This window comes from Capra hircus, chromosome 2 (assembly GCF_001704415.2).
Source record: "Capra hircus breed San Clemente chromosome 2, ASM170441v1, whole genome shotgun sequence".
NCBI lineage: Eukaryota > Metazoa > Chordata > Mammalia > Artiodactyla > Bovidae > Capra > Capra hircus.
In genome coordinates this window covers 16,486,463-16,505,700 of record NC_030809.1, presented here as the reverse complement: position 1 = coordinate 16,505,700, position 19,238 = coordinate 16,486,463, and the positions used below count along the sequence as shown (strand labels likewise).

At 43.9% G+C, this 19,238-nt stretch overlaps 1 protein-coding gene across 1 annotated transcript; it reads right to left on the bottom strand.

Annotated features, from left to right (window-relative positions):
• NCL (nucleolin) lies at window positions 8,473-18,331 on the bottom strand. Its single transcript, XM_018058282.1, has 14 exons — window positions 18,145-18,331; window positions 16,757-16,873; window positions 14,893-15,385; window positions 14,307-14,516; window positions 14,120-14,206; window positions 13,804-13,945; window positions 13,100-13,224; window positions 12,068-12,191; window positions 11,494-11,651; window positions 10,626-10,749; window positions 10,311-10,444; window positions 9,669-9,795; window positions 9,138-9,361; window positions 8,473-8,964 (listed from the first exon to the last, which is right to left on the bottom strand). The coding sequence occupies exons 1-14, from the start codon at window positions 18,160-18,162 to the stop codon at window positions 8,888-8,890; spliced, it is 2,160 nt and encodes a 719-aa protein (XP_017913771.1). The 5' UTR covers window positions 18,163-18,331; the 3' UTR covers window positions 8,473-8,887.

Below are 19,238 nucleotides of genomic sequence, written 5' to 3'. Positions count from 1 at the left end.
ATTCAAAAAACTAAGGTCATGGCATCCAGTCCCATCACTTCATGCAAATAGATGAGGGGTATGTGGAAATAGTGACAGACTTTATTTTCCTGGGCTCCAAAATCACTGAAAATGATGACTGTAGCCACAAAATTAAAATATACTTGCTCTTTGGAAGGAAAGCTATGACAAACCTAAATGCCATATTAGAAAGCAGAGGCATCACTTGCCCAAGAAAGATCTGTATAGTTAAAGCTATGGTTTTTCTAGTAGTCATGTATGGACGTGAGAGTTGGACTATAAAGCCATAAAGAAGACCGAGCACCAAAGAATTGATGTATTCAATTTATGGTACTGGCGAAGACTTTTGAGAGCTCCTTGGACAGCAAGGAGATCAAGCCAGTCAATCCTAAAGAAAATCAATCCTGAACATTCACTGGAAGGACTGATGCTGAAGCTCCAATACTTTGGCCACCTGATGTGAGGAGCTGACTCATTGGAATAGACCCCAATGCTGGGAAAGATTCAGGTTAGGATGAGAGGGAGTGACAGAGGGTGAGATGGTTGGATGGCATCACTGACTCAATGGACAGGAGTTTGAGCAAGCTCCAGGAGATAGTGAAGGACAGGGAAGCCTAGCGTCCTGCAGTTCAGGGGGTCGCAAAGAGTTGGACACTACTGAGCAACTGAACAATCAGGGTTAAACATACAATACATATTTTTAATTCATCACTGTTTACCCTGATTTAACTGTATACTAGCTTAAGTCCTTAATACAAGGATCTCAAAATCATGCAACTTCACTGACCCACTTCCTTAGTTTGTGCTATTTTTGTCATGTATTTTACTTTTACATACATTATAAACCCCAGCATATATGTGTTAGGTTTTTGCTTTAGACAGTAGTCTTTCAAAGGGTATTATTTAGTATTTCTGGTGCTCTTTACTTCTTCTGGAAGACCCAGCTTTCCATTTGATATCATTCCCCTTCAGCATGAAAAACTTTCTTTAGCGTTTCTCAAAACTCAAGTATACTTACTGATGAGCTCTCTCAGCTTCAGTTGTTTGAAAATAACTTATTTCCCTTTATTTTTGAAAAACACTTTGTAGATACAGAATTCTAGATTGATACTTTTCCTTTAACACTTTAGCAATATCATCCATTATCTTGTCATTTTCCCGTGAGGCTTAGCCTTCATTCTTTTGTGGAATGAAAAGAATGTATTCTCTAGCAATACAGTTCAAAAGCATCAGTTCTTCAGTGCTCAGTCTTCTTTATGGTCCAACTCTCACATCCATACACATCTACTGGAAAAACCATAGGTTTGGCTAGATGAACCTTTGTCGGGAAAGTGATGTCTCTGCTTTTAAATATACTGTCTAGGTTTGTCATAGCTTTTCTTCCAAAGAGCAAGCATCTTTTAATTTCATGGCTGCAGTCACTATCCACAGTGATTTTAGAGCTGGCTTTGTTTAAAAGTTTATTTTGTTTTTCAACAATTCAGTTATGATATGCTGAGGTGTGTGTGACTTTCTTTTTGGCTCAGCAGAAGTTGTTTTTCATCAACTTAGATATTTTTCTGCCATTATTTTTCTAAGAGATTTATTTGTGCCCATTCATTCTTTCCTCTCTTCTCTTGGACTCAATTCCACATATGATAGACAATTTGATATTGCCATTGAGGCTCTGTTTCTTTTTCTCCCAACTTTTTCTCTTAGAGCTTTAGTTTGGATCATGTTGGGGAGGAAAAGTATCTTTTTCCTTTATATGTCTAAGTTCTTGGCCGGAGCCATGTAACAACAGATTAAAAAAAAAAAAAAACATTAAAAAAGAGAAAATCAGGCAGATTCTTTACCAGCTGAACCACAAGGGAAGCCAGAAAGAGAAAGACAAATATTGTATTCTAACACATATAGACAGAATCTAGGAGAATGGTACTGAAGAACTTATTTACAGGGAGGGCAGCAATGGAGAAACAGACATAGAGAACAGACTTATGGACATGGGGAGAGGGGAGGACAGGGTGAGGTGTATGGAAAGAGTAACATGGAAACTTGTATCATCATATGTAAAATAGTCAATGGGAATTTGCTGTATGGCTCAGGAAACTCAAACAGCAGCTCTCTATCAACCTAGAGGGGTGGGGTGGGGAGGCAGATGGGAAGAAGGTTCAAAGGCGAGGGCATATATATATATACCTATGGCTGATTCATGTTAAGGTTTGGCAGAAAACAACAAAATTTTGTAAAGCAATTATCCTGCAATAAAAAAAAAATTAGCAAAGGAAAAAGAGAGAGAAAAAAGCAGGCCTTCCCTGGTGATCCAATGGTTAAGAAACTGCCTTCTTATGCAGGGAACTTGGGTTCAATCCCTGGTGGGGGAAACTAAGATCCCACATAACACAGAGCAAACCTGTGCACCACCAGCAAAGACCTGATGCAGCCAAGTAAATAAAAAGAGAAAAGCAGACAGATTTATTTAATATCCTATTTAGGAGTAGCATGTTTTGAATTCTATACTGCTATTGGTCTATTTTCTAGACCAATCCGTTTGGATCCTTATGGATCCTTTCTCCTGCTACTAAGCCTTTCTAGCTAAATTTTAAACATAGTACTTCACTTCTAGGATTTCCATTCAGTTCTTAGAGTTTCCATTCTCTCCAGAAATTCCTCGTTTCTTCATTCAATATTCTTTAGCATGTTTACAATGATTAAAGTGCTTGCTTACAAATTTCAGCATGAGTTGTTTGCCTTTTTCTCTTGATTGTGGACACTGTCATGGTTCATTGCATGTCATTGCATGTTCATTGCATGTTAATCTTCTTGCTTACTGGATAATATGAATGACATATTGCAGAGTCTGAATTGTTATCTTCCCCTGAACAGTTAGATTTTCTTCTAGTATGCAATTACATTCCCAGCAGACTCCCCCACTGATTATGTGGGCGTTTAGTTTTAGGTTTTACGCTTTGTTAGGACGAGTCTACTTTAGTTTTGTATTTTACCCTTAGTCCTAGTGCTTAGTCCTTAGGCCTGGAATGTGCTAGTTTGTATGTCTAATGTATGAAGTGTTTATCAAACCCTTCTAACTGGGTAGAATTTGAACCCCAAACTTCCCTCCAGCACCAAGTATCTGCTGGAATCTATAGCCAGCTCTTTCTCACCTTTCCTGCTTTCCCCTGGGAGGAGAGTGAAAAAGCTGACTTAAAACTCAACATTCAAAAAACAAAGATCATGGTGTCCAGCCCCATCACTTCATGGCAAAAAGATGGGGGAAAAATGGAAACAATGAGAGATTTTATTTTCTTGGGCTCTAGAATCACTGTGGATAGTGACTGCAGCCATGAAATTAAAAGATGCTTGCTCTTTGGAAGAAAAGCTATGACAAACCTAGACAGTATATTTAAAAGCAGAGACATCACTTTGCCGACAAAGGTTCATCTAGCCAAACCTATGGTTTTTCCAGTAGATGTGTATGGATGTGAGAGTTGGACCATAAAGAAGACTGAGCACTGAAGAACTGATGCTTTTGAACTGTATTGCTAGAGAAGACTCTTGAGAGTCCCTTGGACTGCAAGGAGATCTAACCAGTCAATCCTAAAGGAAATCAACCCTGAAATTTAACTGGAAGAACTGATGCTAAAGTTCCAGTACTTTGGCCACCTGATGAAAAGAACTGACTCACTGGAAAAGACCCTGATGCTGGGAAAGATTGAAGGCAGGAGAGGAAGGGGATGACACAGGATGAGATGGATGGCATCACCGACTCAATGGACATGAGTTTGAGCAAACTCCAGGAGACTGTGAAGGACAGGGAAGCCTGGCATGCTGCAGTCCATGGGGTCACAGAGTCGGACACAGCTGAGCATTGAACAACAACATGAGAGTCTTGCGCTGCTCGTAAATATAGGACTCAATCAAGAATTTGAAGGCAGTTAGTATCTCTTATCTTCAGGTAAGTTGCCAGATTCACGTTTGCTCCAACCTGACTTCTCAGTTTACTAAGACTCCCTTTCTGCTTAAAGTCTATGTCCAAAGATTCATGCCAATCCGTGGGGGGTGTGGGGCATACCCTCAAGGAAAAAGCTGGTTAAACTTGTATCTCCCCCAGTGTCTTTAGCTTCTTTCAAGATGGTATCTGTTTCAGCTTCTATTGTTTGGTCTTCAACACCTCAGAAGTTGATTTTTACATTTTGTCAAGTTTATAATTACCAACAGGAGGGTTAATCTGTTAAAAGCCACTCCATCATCACCAGAACCAAACTCCCTAACTATATTTTGGGCTTCTCAGGTAGTGCAATGGTAAAGAATCTGCCTGCCAATGCAAGAGATGCAAGAGACACAGGTTCACTCCCTGGGTCAGGAAGATCCCCTGGGGGAGGAAATGGCAACCCACTCCAGCATTCTTGCCTGGAAAATCCCATGGACAGAGGAGTCTGGCGGGGGGGTCACAAAGAGTCAAACACGACTGAGCATGCGTGCAACAGGAACTGTATTTTAAATGTAGATACATCTTACCTGGGGCTTTCCTGGTGGCTCAGATGGTAAAGAATCTGCCTGCAATGTGGGAGACCCAGGTTCAAACCCTGGATTGGGGAAATCCCCTGGAAAAGAAAATGGTAACCCACTCCAGTATTCTTGCCTGGAGAATCCCATGGACAGAGTAGCCTGGTAGGCTATAGTCCATAGGGTGGCACAGAGTTGGATACGACTGAAGCAACTTAGCATGCACACACACCTACCTAATGCATTAGTGAACACGTAATTCTACCACAAATGATGTACATTAGTATTTTGAAAACTTTTTTCCATACAATTATTTCCCTTATAATCCTTTTTTTTAAAATGGGAAACATTATCCTGAAAAGTTTTCAAAGGCTTTACCCAAGAATTTCCAACACAAAAAGGTTAAGAACTTCAAAAATATATGTTAAAAACTCCTGGCATTAGAGACGCCTTCCTGCTGCTGCCATAGGTTTCCTGCAGTTGAGGGAAAGCGTTTCTCCGGGATTCCTTCATTCATTATCTACTGAGTACCTACTATGTGTCACAGACTATCCTAGGGCCATGGGACAGGACAGTAAATAAAACAAGTACCTCCACTCATAAGTTGGCAGTTATACAAGTGTTCTTTTCACATTTCCAACTAGAAGGATCATTAAGTCTTTCTCCTCTAATTACGGGGTTACCTGGCATGGAGGAACAGCCACTGGCTCACACATATTAATTGGGTAAAATCTGAGAGGCTCTACTCCCAGGGATATTTGTTCTTGTCCCTCTTCACACTGGTCTACTGTTAGAACCACCACCCCTTTCCTAAGTGGGAGAAAAAGAAGTTTCAGGCAGAAAGGAATTGTCAGATGCTGCAGGGAAGCCACAACCTAAGGGAAGACCAACCACTGGATTTATAGGCTTTGGTCATGAGAACCCATTAACAAACTCAATGCTGGTGTGGGGACAGCAGCCACCCTGCCGGAGGCAAAGAAGTGGGAAGCAGCAGTGTGGCCCTTCTCAAGTTTGGCAATATAGTTTAGAGGGAACAGCTAGGCAGGGAGGTAGGTTCAAGAGACAAGCTCTTTTTGGATGAGAAAAGCTTTGGCACTTTTTAAGGCTGAGGGGAGACAAAGACTGAGTTACAATGAAGTTATTAGTGGGCCAAGTATGGATAAGTGACAACTCAGAGATAAAGAGCATAGGACAAGCATTCAACAAGATTTAGTTCTTGGGCCCAGTTAGTATCCACTTTTTTTGTGGGGATTCCACAGCACATCTGTGCTCTGAGCGGACTTTCCGCAGATTCCTAAGCCCGGAGTTTTTCTAGTGGTTCAGAGGTAAAGAACCCACCTACCAATGCAGCACTTCCTGGACTTCCCTGGTGGCTTAAGACAGCAAAGCATCTGCCTACAGTGCGGGAGACCTGGGTTCGATCCCTGGATTAGGAAGATTCTCTGGAGAAGGAAATGGCAACCCACTCCAGTACTCTTGCCTGGAAAATCCCATGGACAGAGGAGCGAGGTAGGCTACAGTCCACGGGGTCACAAAGAGTCGGACACGACTGAGCGACTTCACTTCACCAACGCGGGAGACACAGGTTCGGTCCCTGATCAGGAAGATCCCCTGGAGCAGGAAATGGCAACCCACTCCAGTATTCTTATCTGGGAAATCCTGTGGCTATAGGAGCCTGGAGGGCTACAGTCCATGGGGTCACAAAGAGTTGGACATGGCTGAATGACTAAACACCACCACTACTTAAACCGAGCCTGAAGACGGGTTGACCTGAATCTAAACTTCAGGCTTCCCTCCTGACTCCTCCCTGTCAGGCGCCCACATCTTCATGGATGTGCTGCCACCTACTGGAAGAGTGCAGAAAGTGGCGACAGCCATTTGCTGGAGGGAGCTGCTTTTCTAAAATGGCTGCAAAACCCTCTCCAAGAGACCACTGGGAAGGCCTAGGATTAAGAGGTTTGTTGGACTCCCTAAATGCAACAGGGTAACCCTGCAGCCCTTCATTCCAACGGAAATCACCATAATATTCCTGGTTGGAATAATTAGTAGTATATAGGGCTTGACAATCTCCTTCACTTGAAGGGAAGAACAGTTAGGATTAAAGAGCTGTTTTGCTGCTCATCCTGCCCCACAGCAGGTTATAGAGACACTGAGATCAAAGCCTGGCACACCATGGGTACAGTACAAGCAGCATTAGCTGCTAGTGGGTTAGCAAGCCAGCAAATGCTAATTCATGTTTCTAGATGGCCAAGTTGTTTATTACACCTTCAAGTTTAAACCCAGACACTTGTCTAAAGTTGAACTAAGCAGTCAGGGTGGTACCCACAAGAGACAGCTGCTGGATAATGGAAAAGGCCCTGGAGACCTAGAGACCAATCATACAGGCCCTTCCTAAATGTCCAGTTTGTGACAGACTGATCTGCCAGTGATGCAAATTTCCACACATCCAGTCAAATTCTACACGTTTGCTTCAAGAGGTAACAAACATGGCTTCCCAGGTGGCTCAGTGGTAAAGAATTCACCTCCCAATGCTGGAGACACAGAAGATGGAGGTTTGAACTCTGCCTTTCCCATGGAGCAGGAAACGGCAACCCACTCCAGCATTCTTACCTGGATAATCCCATGGACAGAGGAGCCTGGTGGGCTACAGTGCATGGGGTCACGGGGTCACAGGGTCCAACACGACTGAAATGACTCAGCCAGCACACACTAGCACAAACGGCTGTAATTAAATCTTTTACATCTAGGAAATATAGGCCACTTTCCTCACTATTCCAGTAGGTGGCAGCACATCCAAGATGTGGGTGCCTGACAGGGAGGAGTCAGGAAGGAAGCCTGAAGTTGTTTCAGGGTTCATTTTAGTTTTTAGGTTTGGTTCATTGGATGATGTCCCTATGCTGGCTTTTCTTTGTAGTAGAAAGAAAATTTCAGTCTTCCCTGCTTCAAAGCAGGTATTTATCCTGCCCTGTCACACAACAGGTAGACTTGGTAGATAGTGAGGTGGTACTAGTCAAGAATCCACCTGCTGATGGAGACACAAGACTAGGGTTCAATCCTGGGTCGGGAAAATTCCCTGGAGTAGGAAATGGCAACTCACTCTAGTATCCTTGCCTGGAATACTAGCACCGCCTAGTAGGCTACTGTCCATGGGTCACAAAGAGTGTACAACTGAAACACCGTGCATCACATGCTCAAGGTTTAGACACCTGCACTCCACCAGCAACTCAGAGCCAGAAAACTGCACCAAGGACTGGTAGTTTCGCGCAAGCCATTTTTTTCCCATGGGGTGGGGATAGGTTGGGGATGATTCAAGTGACATTATTTATGCCACCACTGATCTGACAGGAGACAGAGCTCAGCTGGGTAATTCTGTGATGGCACTGGATCACCTGTTATGCAGCCCTGTTCCCCTGGTTTATATCTTTCAGCTGGCCTTCTATTCCACTTGTATCTTTCATTCTATCACCTAGGGCACTATTTTTCAACTAAAATGTTAATCCCTTGACCTAGGTCTCTCATGTGACCTTTATTTGGAATTGGGGTGGGTAGGGAATGCTTGCACAATGTCTGAATTAACCCAGTGCAAAACTGAAGGCCTTTCTTGTCAGTTTCACCCGAAGTTATTGGAAGCCTTCATTTTGGCCCATTCACGCCAGAAGAATTCTCATCAGGCACCTGCTCTTGTATGCTTATTTAAGAGGCTCAACCAAAGCATTCCTAGCCCTCTTTCCAGAGCACTTTTTCAGGACACCTGACCCTCAGGACTATTTATAAATGGGATAAGATCATAGCAGACTTTCATATGAAGACACACAAAGCTGCAGTTGGTTACTTCAGTAGCCATTTCACCAAAACTTATGGCTGGGACACTCAAAACCAAAGCAGAAACATCTTCATCAGGGGTGGAGCAGATGTGGAGTGGTAGAACGGGCTCCACCATGCTCCACTCTCAGTGATATTCCAGGAGAAACACTCTAAGACAGGAAGTACAAGGCTGGCACCAGAGTTCTAGGACTTTTAATCTGTCCCAAAATTGCTGAAGCAAAAATCATGATAAAACATTCTGCTTTCCTTTACACCCCCCAACGCGCAAAAAAAAAAAAAAAACTCCGTAGGAAAAAAATTGTTTTGTACATGGGAAGAAACAATATAAATTCAAAACTTACAGATAAGGGTTAGCTCTACCACTCATCTCTTTTAAAAAGTTTATACGAATATCCAGTCAACACCAACAGGGTTATCTCCCTTGAAATGTTATCTATACGGATTTCCAAGTAGACCACAGGGCTGTATACTGTCTTGGAATGTCCTCAGAAGGCTCTGTCATTGATCAGGTAACAGAGTAAAAACCCCAGAGTCCTTTTCTTTCAAATGGAAGAGGGAGAGACAGGGATAGAAGAAACTATTCAAACTTCGTCTTCTTTCCTTGTGGCTTGTGGTCTCCTCCTCCTCCTCTGCCTCCTCGGAAGCCTCCTCGCCCTGCAGAAAAGCAAGGCATCATTAAACAGGCTCCAAAACTGCCAGTCATCCCTCCCCAGCAGGGTGACTAAGGACTTGGGGACTGATGCGGAAACATAGATCTGCAGGTCTGGAAGTGCATGGCCACGTAAACAGCATCCAGTGAACACAGCAGGGTGGCCCTCCATGCTTACCTCCAAAGCCTCCCCGGCCTCTGCCACCAAAGCCACCTCGGCCACCTCTGCCACCACCTCGGCCTCCAAAGCCACCTCTGCCTCCTCCTCGGCCACCAAAGCCACCTTCACCCTTAGGTTTGGCCCAGTCCAAAGTGACTTTGTTTCCATCGATTTCACCATCTTCCATGGCCTCCTTGGCAGCTTTGGCATCTTCCTCGCTGTTAAAGTCTACAAAACCAAACCTAAAACACCAAATGAAATTGCCTGTTATAAAGCACACATATGCCAAGTTTAATCTCACAAGTTCTACAGCAATCCCATAAGCCTTAACTGGGAAAGACCCAGGTCAGAGCACTTCCCTACAGAAAGCTGAAACAATGTCTCACAAAACAGCTGAATAGGCCTTTGTGAAGACAGAAGCCAACAACGCTAGCTCCGTGAATTGTCTCTTCTTCTCGTGCGAATCCTGAACTGTCACTGAATGACAGAAAGGAGCTCAGTGAGAAGACTCAAGGTGGGAGAGCCACCCATTTCCTGCCTCTTACTCACCCTTTGGAGGATCCAGTCTCCCGGTCAGTGACTATCCTTGCTCGAATAGAGCCATCAAAGGACTCCTTTAACGTCTCTTCTGTGGTATCCTCAGAGAGACCTTTGACAAAGAGAGTCTTGGATGGCTCTGGGAAATAAAAATAAAACTCAGTTATAATCCATGACAACACTGGATTTACATGTTACAGTCTAGCACCTGACTACTGGCTAAGAATCTTTGCCTTAGCAAATGCTAGCCTTTCACTTGGAGTGTCTATATGAGATAAAGCACGTTAAAGCAACTTGGGTCAATTAATGCTTAATTCAGCAAAGGGCTTGGACCAAATTCCACATGATGTTTACACTGATCACCAAAGCAGTTAAGAATCTTTTTATGGAAAACAGAAGCAGCAACCCAAGTAAGTGACAGCAGTCCTGAAACAGGCAGCTATAAACACAAGACAGTAAATCACAGGTCAATTTGCTGCTCAGTGTTGACTTGCTGGATCAGAACTTGACTATCTAGAGGAATTTTCTTGAGATTTCATCAGTTACTTCTCAGATAATCAGTCATCATATCCAGTAGCAGCAACAGAAAGCAGCAAATGTTCTTCTGTAGATCTCTGGACCCAACCACAAATTCCTGTTAACAAAGTGACTTACGGCTTCTTGCATTAGGTGATCCCCTGGGTCCTTGCAACTCCAATCTGATGGCTCTGCCCTCAATTTCCCTTTTATTACATGAATTTAAAGCTTCTTTAGCATCTTCAAATGAAGCAAATTCTATAAATGCATACCTGAGGATTAAGTCAATACTTAGAGTAAGTTACCAAGCATATGACTCCACTGTTGCCACCAAGCCTTTTTCCTCAAGCAAATCCTTAAACAATGCAATTTCTGCTAAATGTCAGAACATGATTTCACCTCCACAAGATAACTCTTAAAAAGCCTGTAACTGGCAACATAAAGATACTTTACCCTTTAGATTTGCCATTTTGGTTCTGGGGCACCTTGATATGAGTTGCCTTCTCAAATACTTCCTGAAGTGTTTCTTCTGTTGCACTATAGGAGAGGTTGCTTAAAACCAGGGTTTTTGATTCACCTATAAATAAAGAGATGTCAAGTTATGACTCTGAAGCAGTGTGTCCCAACTTAAGTCACAGCTGTACCGTGTTCTTCAAGAGCTTCTGTGCTTCGGAGAGATAACACACCAATGTTAATACAGGTGGAATCCTAACTTCCTGCTGCTGCTAAAGTCGCTTCAGTTGTGTCCAATTCTGTGCGATCCCATAGATGGCAGCCCACCAGGCCCCCCCGTCCCTGGGATTCTCCAGGCAAAAACACTGGAGTGGGTTGCCATTTCCTTTTCCAATGCATGAAAGTGAAGTCGCTCAGTCATGTCTGACTCTTCGAGACCCCGTGGACTGCAGCCTACCAGGCTCCTCCGTCCATGGGATTTTCCAGCCAAGAGTACTGGAGTGGGGTGCCACTGCCTTCTCCGTCCTACTTGCTACTCAACGTCAAATACCTGTTAAGTACTTACATGCTGGTTCCTTCCATTCCTACTGTGCACATGTGCAAGCTGACTATAGCCCTGTGTCTTCCTAGAATAATATTCTAATTTAAATGCCCACAATCTAAGTTCTTTACAGTATAAAACAAAGGAAGCTAGATTTATCTATGTTCTAGCACAAATATTTCATATAGCTCTCATTCAAGACAATTACAAATAGAGATATAACACGCTGATCTACATCCAGTTTATCAACTATATAAAGTACAAAGATGCAAAGGATTTGTTTTCTCTCCTAGATTTCAGAACCCAGAAGGAAACCTAAATTCTTACCACTCCAAGTGCTATTCTTTCCACCTCTATGGTCTTGACTTTGGCCTTTCTCTCCGGTGTAGTACAGAGAAATGGATCGCCCATCTATCTCTGTTCCCTGCTTTTCTTCCAAGGTTTTTTCTGCATCAGCTTCTGTCTTAAATTCAATATAAGCAATCCTACAATAGGGGGGAAAAAAGTAAAGAACTCACTCGGTTTTAAAAACCGTATTAATTCTCTTAATCTCAGCAATAGGAGTTTATTGCAGACAAGTAAAATAAAAATGCCCTTTGTTTTATACTAATTGAAATGTTCAAGGTTTCTGCCATTTTCCACTTTTCAACTACAACTTTCCTCCCACTACAGAAAGCTTACCCAATACTTCAGGTAAGTTAGGCCTTAGGTAGTACTTTATGTTAGTTTATAATAAAATTACTCTGAATTAGGTACATTATCCTCACTTGTACAGATAGGAAACTCAGGTTATAGAATAATTTGCCCAAAGTCACAAACATAGGAAAGTTAAATCAACATTTCTTCTATAAATTAGAGTGCATTAATTTTAATGTAACATCTCAGTAGACACAAAACATACCCTTTACTCTTTCCATCCTTGCTGACTAATCTGATCTCCACAGCATCTTCAAACACTTCTTTTAATTCATCCTGAGTAACTTTGTAAGGCAGATTTTTAGCCAAAAGGGTTCTTGCATCTCGATCTAGATTTTAAAAAAAAAATAAAAATGAACTGAATGGCTTAAAAGACCCTTCTTGTCCCAAAGATCAAAGACTGACTAATGTACAAGTTCTTGCTAAAATTTTTATGGACTTCTCTGGCAGTCCAGTGGTGAAGACTGAGCCCCTAATGCAGGAGCACAGGTTTGATCCTTGGTTGGGAAATTAAGACCCTGCTTGCAACAGGGCACAACCAAAAAAATAAAGATTTTAAAAAATAATAATTTTTAGATTTCATAATGTAAAAGGTGCTCTGCTATTATGTATTATGGAGATATAGCGATGGCAAAACAAACTGCTTTCACAGCTGACAGCTAACTATGTGCTGAATACTTAAAAAGAACTAAATATCATATGCTATGTATATAAAGTAAGTGTTCAGTATGTTTTAATTTAAAAGACTATGGGAAAAAAAACTGTAGGGAATTCCCTCATGGTCCAATGGTTGGGACTCTTGTGCTTCCACTGCTTCAGGGGGCACGGTTTGATTCTTGGTCAGGGAACTAGGATTTCACAAGGTATACAATGCAGGTGCCCCCAATTTTTATTTTAAAAAATTTAAAAATAGAAAGGTGATGAACACACACTGGAAAGGTGACAAGTATCTACAAAACGGTAAAAGATGCAAAGGGAGTAGTTAAGAGATCTGCTCAGGTCCAGTGAGGCAAAGACTATTAATTTAAATATACTGAACCAATTATTTTTTGATTAAGTCTAGCAAACAGTGCCAAGCACTGATGTAAACATTTAACATTCTAATTCATTTAATCCTCAACATATGAGGAAGCCAAAAGAAAAAGGTTAAACTACTTACCCTGGCTTGTCTACATTAGATTAGATATATAGCTATGAACAAGCTATCAGTATCAGTTTTACCTAAAGCTTTACATACCTTTCTTACTGTCTTTTCCCTTTGGTTTTTCTAGTTTAATTTCATTGCCAAAGACTTTTAAACCAGTGAGTTCCAAGGCTTTTTCCAGGTCTTCAGCAGATTCAAAATCCACATAGCCAAACTTCCTTTAAAGTGAAGGGACAAAAATTTTAAAAATTACAGGTCAGGGCGTGGTGGGACAAATCCCACAAGAGTCACAAGGAACAAGTACTCTGGGTAAGCAGTAACACTAACATGATAGTACAAACAAAGATTAAGAAGCACCTATACTATTAACAAAATTAAGTTAAGCCCTTTAAGATGGGGCTACAGAACAGATCTGTAAGTATCAAGACCTAATGATGCAAGTTCACCCCTGAGATCTCCATTAGCTACACTGCTGCTTAACAACTAATAGCACATGATAAAAGAACCTGTTTAAGCACTAAGAGAATCCTGTTTAAAAGCATTCACTATTATGGCTTTTCAGGTGTAAGAAATACTTAGTTTGTGTTGTATCAAAAATTAAGGGGAATTATGAAAATTTCAATTTGGGGGTTTCACAATTTGATAATCAAATTATTTAATTCAATAATGGCTAACCTTTGAAGACTTTTAGATATTCATGTTTAAGAGTAATGAGCTAAGGTCCTAAAATTGAAAGGAAAAAGCAACAGCAGACCCACAAACAATGTGTGATGCTGACACAGCGCCCCCATACTTACCTAGACACACCAATTCTGACATCAACAACAGCAAGATCATTTTTAGCAAAAATATCACTGATACCCGTTTTCAACTCAGGAGCAGATTTATTGAAGTTCAGGTTTCCAATAAAGAGATTGAAAGACGTAGTTGGTTCTGTGCCTGCACAAAAATTTTCTCAAATTAGTTAATTTTCCTGTATACTTAATCAAATTATTTCTGTACACAGCACATCAGCACATTGAAATATAACATCAGGTTTCAGTATTAAGTCCCTTATTGTTCATCACTTGTGCTATGTGGTGTTATTTCCCACCCCCCAATTCTCTAAGTTACCTTCCACTTTTTGTTTCTTGGCTTCAGGAGCTGCTTTTTGTTTGGCCATTTCCTTCTTTCGTTTTCCAGGTGCTTCTTTGACAGGCTCTGGACAAGAGTTCAAACAATCCATGTCATCCACACATACTCAAGTACCTCCTTTTAAACAAAACTCACGTCAATGTACTTGAGAATCCAACTTCATTACCTTCTTCCTCTTCCTCCTCCTCCTCCTCCTCCTCTTCCTCCTCATCGTCCTCCTCCTCTTCGTCATCGTCATCCTCTTCCTCCTCGTCATCATCATCCTCCTCCTCTTCATCTTCATCTTCAGCAGTGCTCTTAGCTTTCACAGGAGCAGCTTTTACTGGAGCTTTCTTTCCTTTCGCTGGTACAATCTCCATAGGTTCTTCTTCAGAGTCTGAAAGAGAAGCCACCTAGTCAAAAACTGAGTTCTATACCAGTTCTATGGAGACCTAAAGGAAAATAAATGTAATCTTATTCATGCCACTGTGCTTAGAGCTATGGTAAGTAAAATACAGAATAAGCTATCTGAAGCATCTTACTCAGCAGCAGCTATAGTCTGTGGGGTTGCAAAGCATCAAAAGGACTGAGCAACACAAGAGGCAATCTTGCATGGGTACCAATCTAGTGCATCACAATCAGTCCAGAGAATCCCTGGGATGATTCTCATCTAACCCCCCAGGTTTTCAGCAGTATGTAGTTTTACCACCCACACCTCATCCCTAATGTACCTTGCAAACAGGAGTCCAGGAACTACCAATACAATGCCTTACCATCTTCGTCGTCCTCCTCCTCATCATCCTCCTCCTCCTCCTCCTCCTCATCGTCGTCATCGTCATCCTCATCATCCTCATCATCTGTGGCAGGAGCAGCACCAAAAGCAGCAGCTGCCTTCCTCACTGCTGGTTCATCCTCCTCTTCATCATCATCGTCTTCCTCTTCACTGTCATCTTCATCTTCTTCATCACTGTCTTCCTTCTTGGCATTCTTGCCGTTCTTTGCTCCCTTGCCTGGGGTGGCTGCTCCCTTCTTACCAGAGGTTGCTACCAATGCTTTGCCTGGGGTGGCTCCCTTTTTGCCAGGTGTTACCACTGCTTTGGCAGGTGTAACTGTCTTCTTGGCTGGCATAGCTGCTGCCTTTTTGCCAGGGGTGACAACTGCTTTCTTTGCTGGTGTGGCAACTGCAACCTTTTTTGTTGGGGAAACCACCATCTTCTTTGCTGGAGTTGTGGTAGCCTTCTTGCCTTTTTTCTGAGGGATAACAACCTTTAAGAATAAACAAAAAACAACATAAGCTTGTTTTCAAACTCTAAGAGTTGTCCCATAAATGAATGCTCAATTCTAGCACTGCCTCAGTTCAACACCACATGCACCAGATGTGAGCAAGTTAAAAGGTAAGGTCAAATTAACATGCTCTGTACACTTGAAGTCACAGTCTTATAGCCTCAATAGTTTTCCCATCTGAAAATAACTGTTGTTCAGTCACTAAGTCACGTCCAAGTCTGCACTGCAGCCAGCCGTCCCTGTCCTCACCATCTCCTGGAGTTTGCTCAAATCCACGTCCATTGGGTCAGTGATGTTACCTAACCACCTCATCCTCTTCTGTCTGCCCTATTCTCCTTTTGCCATCAACCTTTTCCAGCATCAGGGTCTTTTCCACTGAGTTGGCTCTTTATACACGGCTTTAAGGATTACAACTTGACACACACACACACACACACACACACACACACATAAATCAAAAGCCTTAACACATAGAGAAGACAACCTGTTAAGCGTTAAGTCATTTGGGGCTCTCACAGTAGGTGGAGGTAGGAAGTTCACTGGATGCTCATTCTTAGGACCAAAGAGAAAATGAACATCAAAAAGGCAAGTGGGATAATCAATAGTGGCAAGGTTAGTAAAGAGCACATTAGCTTGATAATAACCATCACTTGCCTATATTTAAAGTTACACTCAGAACTTTTTGTTAACTATTGGTTTTATCAGGTAATGTGTGCCAAAATAAAACCTTCATTAAATTCTAAATAAGAAATATGAACAAATGAAGCAATGAGTCGTCTTTACAGGGAGCCAACAGTAGCTGGGAGTTCTAAAGTGCTAATACAATGAAAGGTGACAACTCTTACACCACACCACTTTAACAGTGATGAGCATTATCAAACTCATACAGGGTAACAGAGACCAACTGATCCTACTTGGAAGCTAGAACAATCTCATAAGGCTAACCTCAGACCTGAATATAATGCTCGGAGCTGCCATTCGCAGGACAGTTAACTGTCCACCCTGTTTATCTGGTATGTAGAACTCACTGTTTATCTGGTATATCGAACTAACCCGTTGAAAGTGGAAAACTAGTGATTTACTACAATATATCACTGAGCCCTGAAGGTGTGCATGCATGTGCGCGCACACACACACACCTACAGATCCTTCCTCTCAAGTTCATTCAAATATTCTTGTGCCATCTTGACAGATCAATACAACTTTGTGAAATGCTTGACCGTTACAACAGGTCCTATATGAATTAACAGAATCCTGGTTTTTCTGCCAATATTTTCCGACATCCAATACCACCTGCTTTAAGTCTCCATTTTGTAGTTTAAGGCAATTCAACATTGAACTATATACAATTACCTCTTCTCCACTGCTCTCATCGTCTTCATCTTCTGACATTTCCTCATCTTCACTATCTTCTTCTACCTCCTTTGGGGGAGGAGCCATTTTCTTGGAGTCACCTTGATTTTTACCGGCCTAAAACAGACATGACACATTACACCCTCCCTCATTTCAAGCCATTCTTCATGGCAAAACGGCAGTAATCTCCCTTAGTACTCCCTCTTCATACTGTTAACTACAATTTACATAAAAATTATCCTTCATACCAATGTTAACACAGGGCTTCCCAGGTGGCGCTAGTGGTAAAGAACCCGCCTGCCAATGTAGGAGACATAAGAGACGGAGGTTCAAACCCTGGATCGGAAAGATCCCCTGGAGGGTATGGCAACCCAGTTCAGGATTCTTGCCTAGAGAATCCCATGGACGGAGAAGCCTGGCGGGCTACAGCCCACGGAGTCGCAAAGAGATGGATACGACCGAAGCGACTTAGCACTCAATTTCCTACGTATTTTCTCCAAGTTCTTTAAAAAAACCACCCTTTGCTTTGAATAAAAAGGCTACTCTCTTCTTGCTACGTTCTTTAAGCACACCCGTTTAAAAAATTAAACCTCCAGCCAGAATCGAACCTTGCTTCACCGCACCGTTTCTCAATGCGGACTACAACTGGACCAATATAACTGCCAACAATTCAAGGCCCTTCACGTGAGGAAAACCACCTTGAAAAAGCCTTTGAGGTAAACTGTGGCACCAAATTCCACCACCCTCGTCTGAAGGCAGCTTTAAAAAAAAAAAAACACGTCTTAACCCGTCGTCTTCTATTAAGACTTCCTTTCCCAGGTTACCAACCCCGCCCCTTTCAGCCCTGGAAGGGCCACGTGGGATAAGTCGCAGACCACCACGTGCGCGCAGCCCGGCGCAGAAAGCATGCGGCAGGGCCTCCTGCTGGAGCCCCGGTCCCGTCCGCCCACCCCGCTGGACCCGGACCGGAGACGAGGCGCACCGCCGCCCTCCCCCCAAGGCCAGGTCCCTCCGCAGGCCGCACACGGCGCGGCCCACGTGGCGAGCCCCGCGCCGCGGCACGTGCGTCAGGAGGCGGGGCCCCGCTCCGGCCCGTCGCAGGAGTTTCGCCTCATCAGTCCGAGGCCCTGCTCCCCCTCCCCGCTCTCAGCCCCGAAGTCCTTCCCCGCCGCATTCACTACCCGCGCGGCACCTGCCGAAGCTCTTCACTTCGCTACCAAGCAGCTAAAAACGCGAGACCTCCCAGCTAATCGCGCGAGACTTCCCACAGCATGGCGCCCTCGAACGCGCCCGGGACGGCGCGCAGGCCCTCCTCCTGGCGGCGCAGCGCGCGCGCTCCTCGAAAAACGGGCCTTGATGTCCGTGCTCGCGCGGGCAAGGCCTCTTACCTTTGCGAGCTTTACCATGATGGCGGCTTATGACGGCGGAGTGTGTGGCGAGCGAGTGGCGCAGACGAGCCCAGAGGAACCTAAGCACCGTCGATGGCGGCCACTAATCCCTGAGCGCGTACGCTTGGCTGCCAGCTAGCGCTCGAGACTGAGGCGAAAGACTGAGCCTGCCCAGTAATCGCCTCTGGAAAGGCGACGACGGCACCCTCGTGACTCCGCCTCGACCAACCAGATTTCGCGTCCCTCTCATGAGCCAATCGCGAGCCTCTAGCTGAGAACTGCGCGGGGCGGGGCGCGAGCCGGAGTGGGCGGGCCGAGGCGGCCAAGGAAGGGGGAGGGGATTCGTGGCGGCGGCTTGGGGCGGGACTCGCTTTGTGCAAAGCCAGCTCTGATTGGGCCATTGGCGCGCGGTACCCGGAGTGGCCATCCGCGGCCCGCGCTCGCGGCGCCTGCGCGCTGGGACGGACATTTTGGCGCCGCGTGTTCAGTAACTCCCGAGTGGTGGATAGCCGTGGTCTCTGATTTTTCAGTCAGGGTCTTGTCTGCCTCGGAGGGCTTGAGTTTCCTGAGAGGCTTCACGGGCGGCCCCGGTCCACGTTTTACACAAAGCCTCCTGGAGGCAGTGCAGATAAGACTTTGTCCTGTTTCCCCTCTAAAGAGCCCGAGACTCGGGAATTCAGACTCCACCGCGTTGAGCGCCCACCTTAGTTCCCCCTGCTAATGAACCGCGCTAAAAAGTAGCCCTGTCTGCTGGTGATTCCCCCGAGGCCCCTTCTCAGAAACTGCCTCCTGAGAGCTGCTGATATAGACAGTCTCGTATGTGAGGTTTACAGTGAGCAGCGCACAAACAATATTTAATCTCAAGAAACCTCATGTGCTAGGTATTTTTCACAGTAGGCAACACCCTGGTGGTCACGGGATAACTGCGGGCTGAGGAGAAGAACTTGGGTCAGGCCAACCACAAAGCAGGGCCTTTGACCACTTAAAAGTTCCTTCTTTGTTATTTGGGACTAAAGCACCTACTTTTTAAAAACGTTGGCTGCTAAGTCAGTGTCAGATGGTCCGGGAGTCAGTCAAAAGAGTGAAGGAAGGTT

Coding starts and splice junctions, on each gene's coding strand:
- NCL (XM_018058282.1), bottom strand. Junction 15,386..16,756: donor ATGAGAGCAGTGGAGAAGAG/GTAATTGTATAT, acceptor TTATTCTTAAAG/GTTGTTATCCCTCAGAAAAA. Junction 12,192..13,099: donor GGGAAAAGACAGTAAGAAAG/GTATGTAAAGCT, acceptor TTTAAAATCTAG/ATCGAGATGCAAGAACCCTT.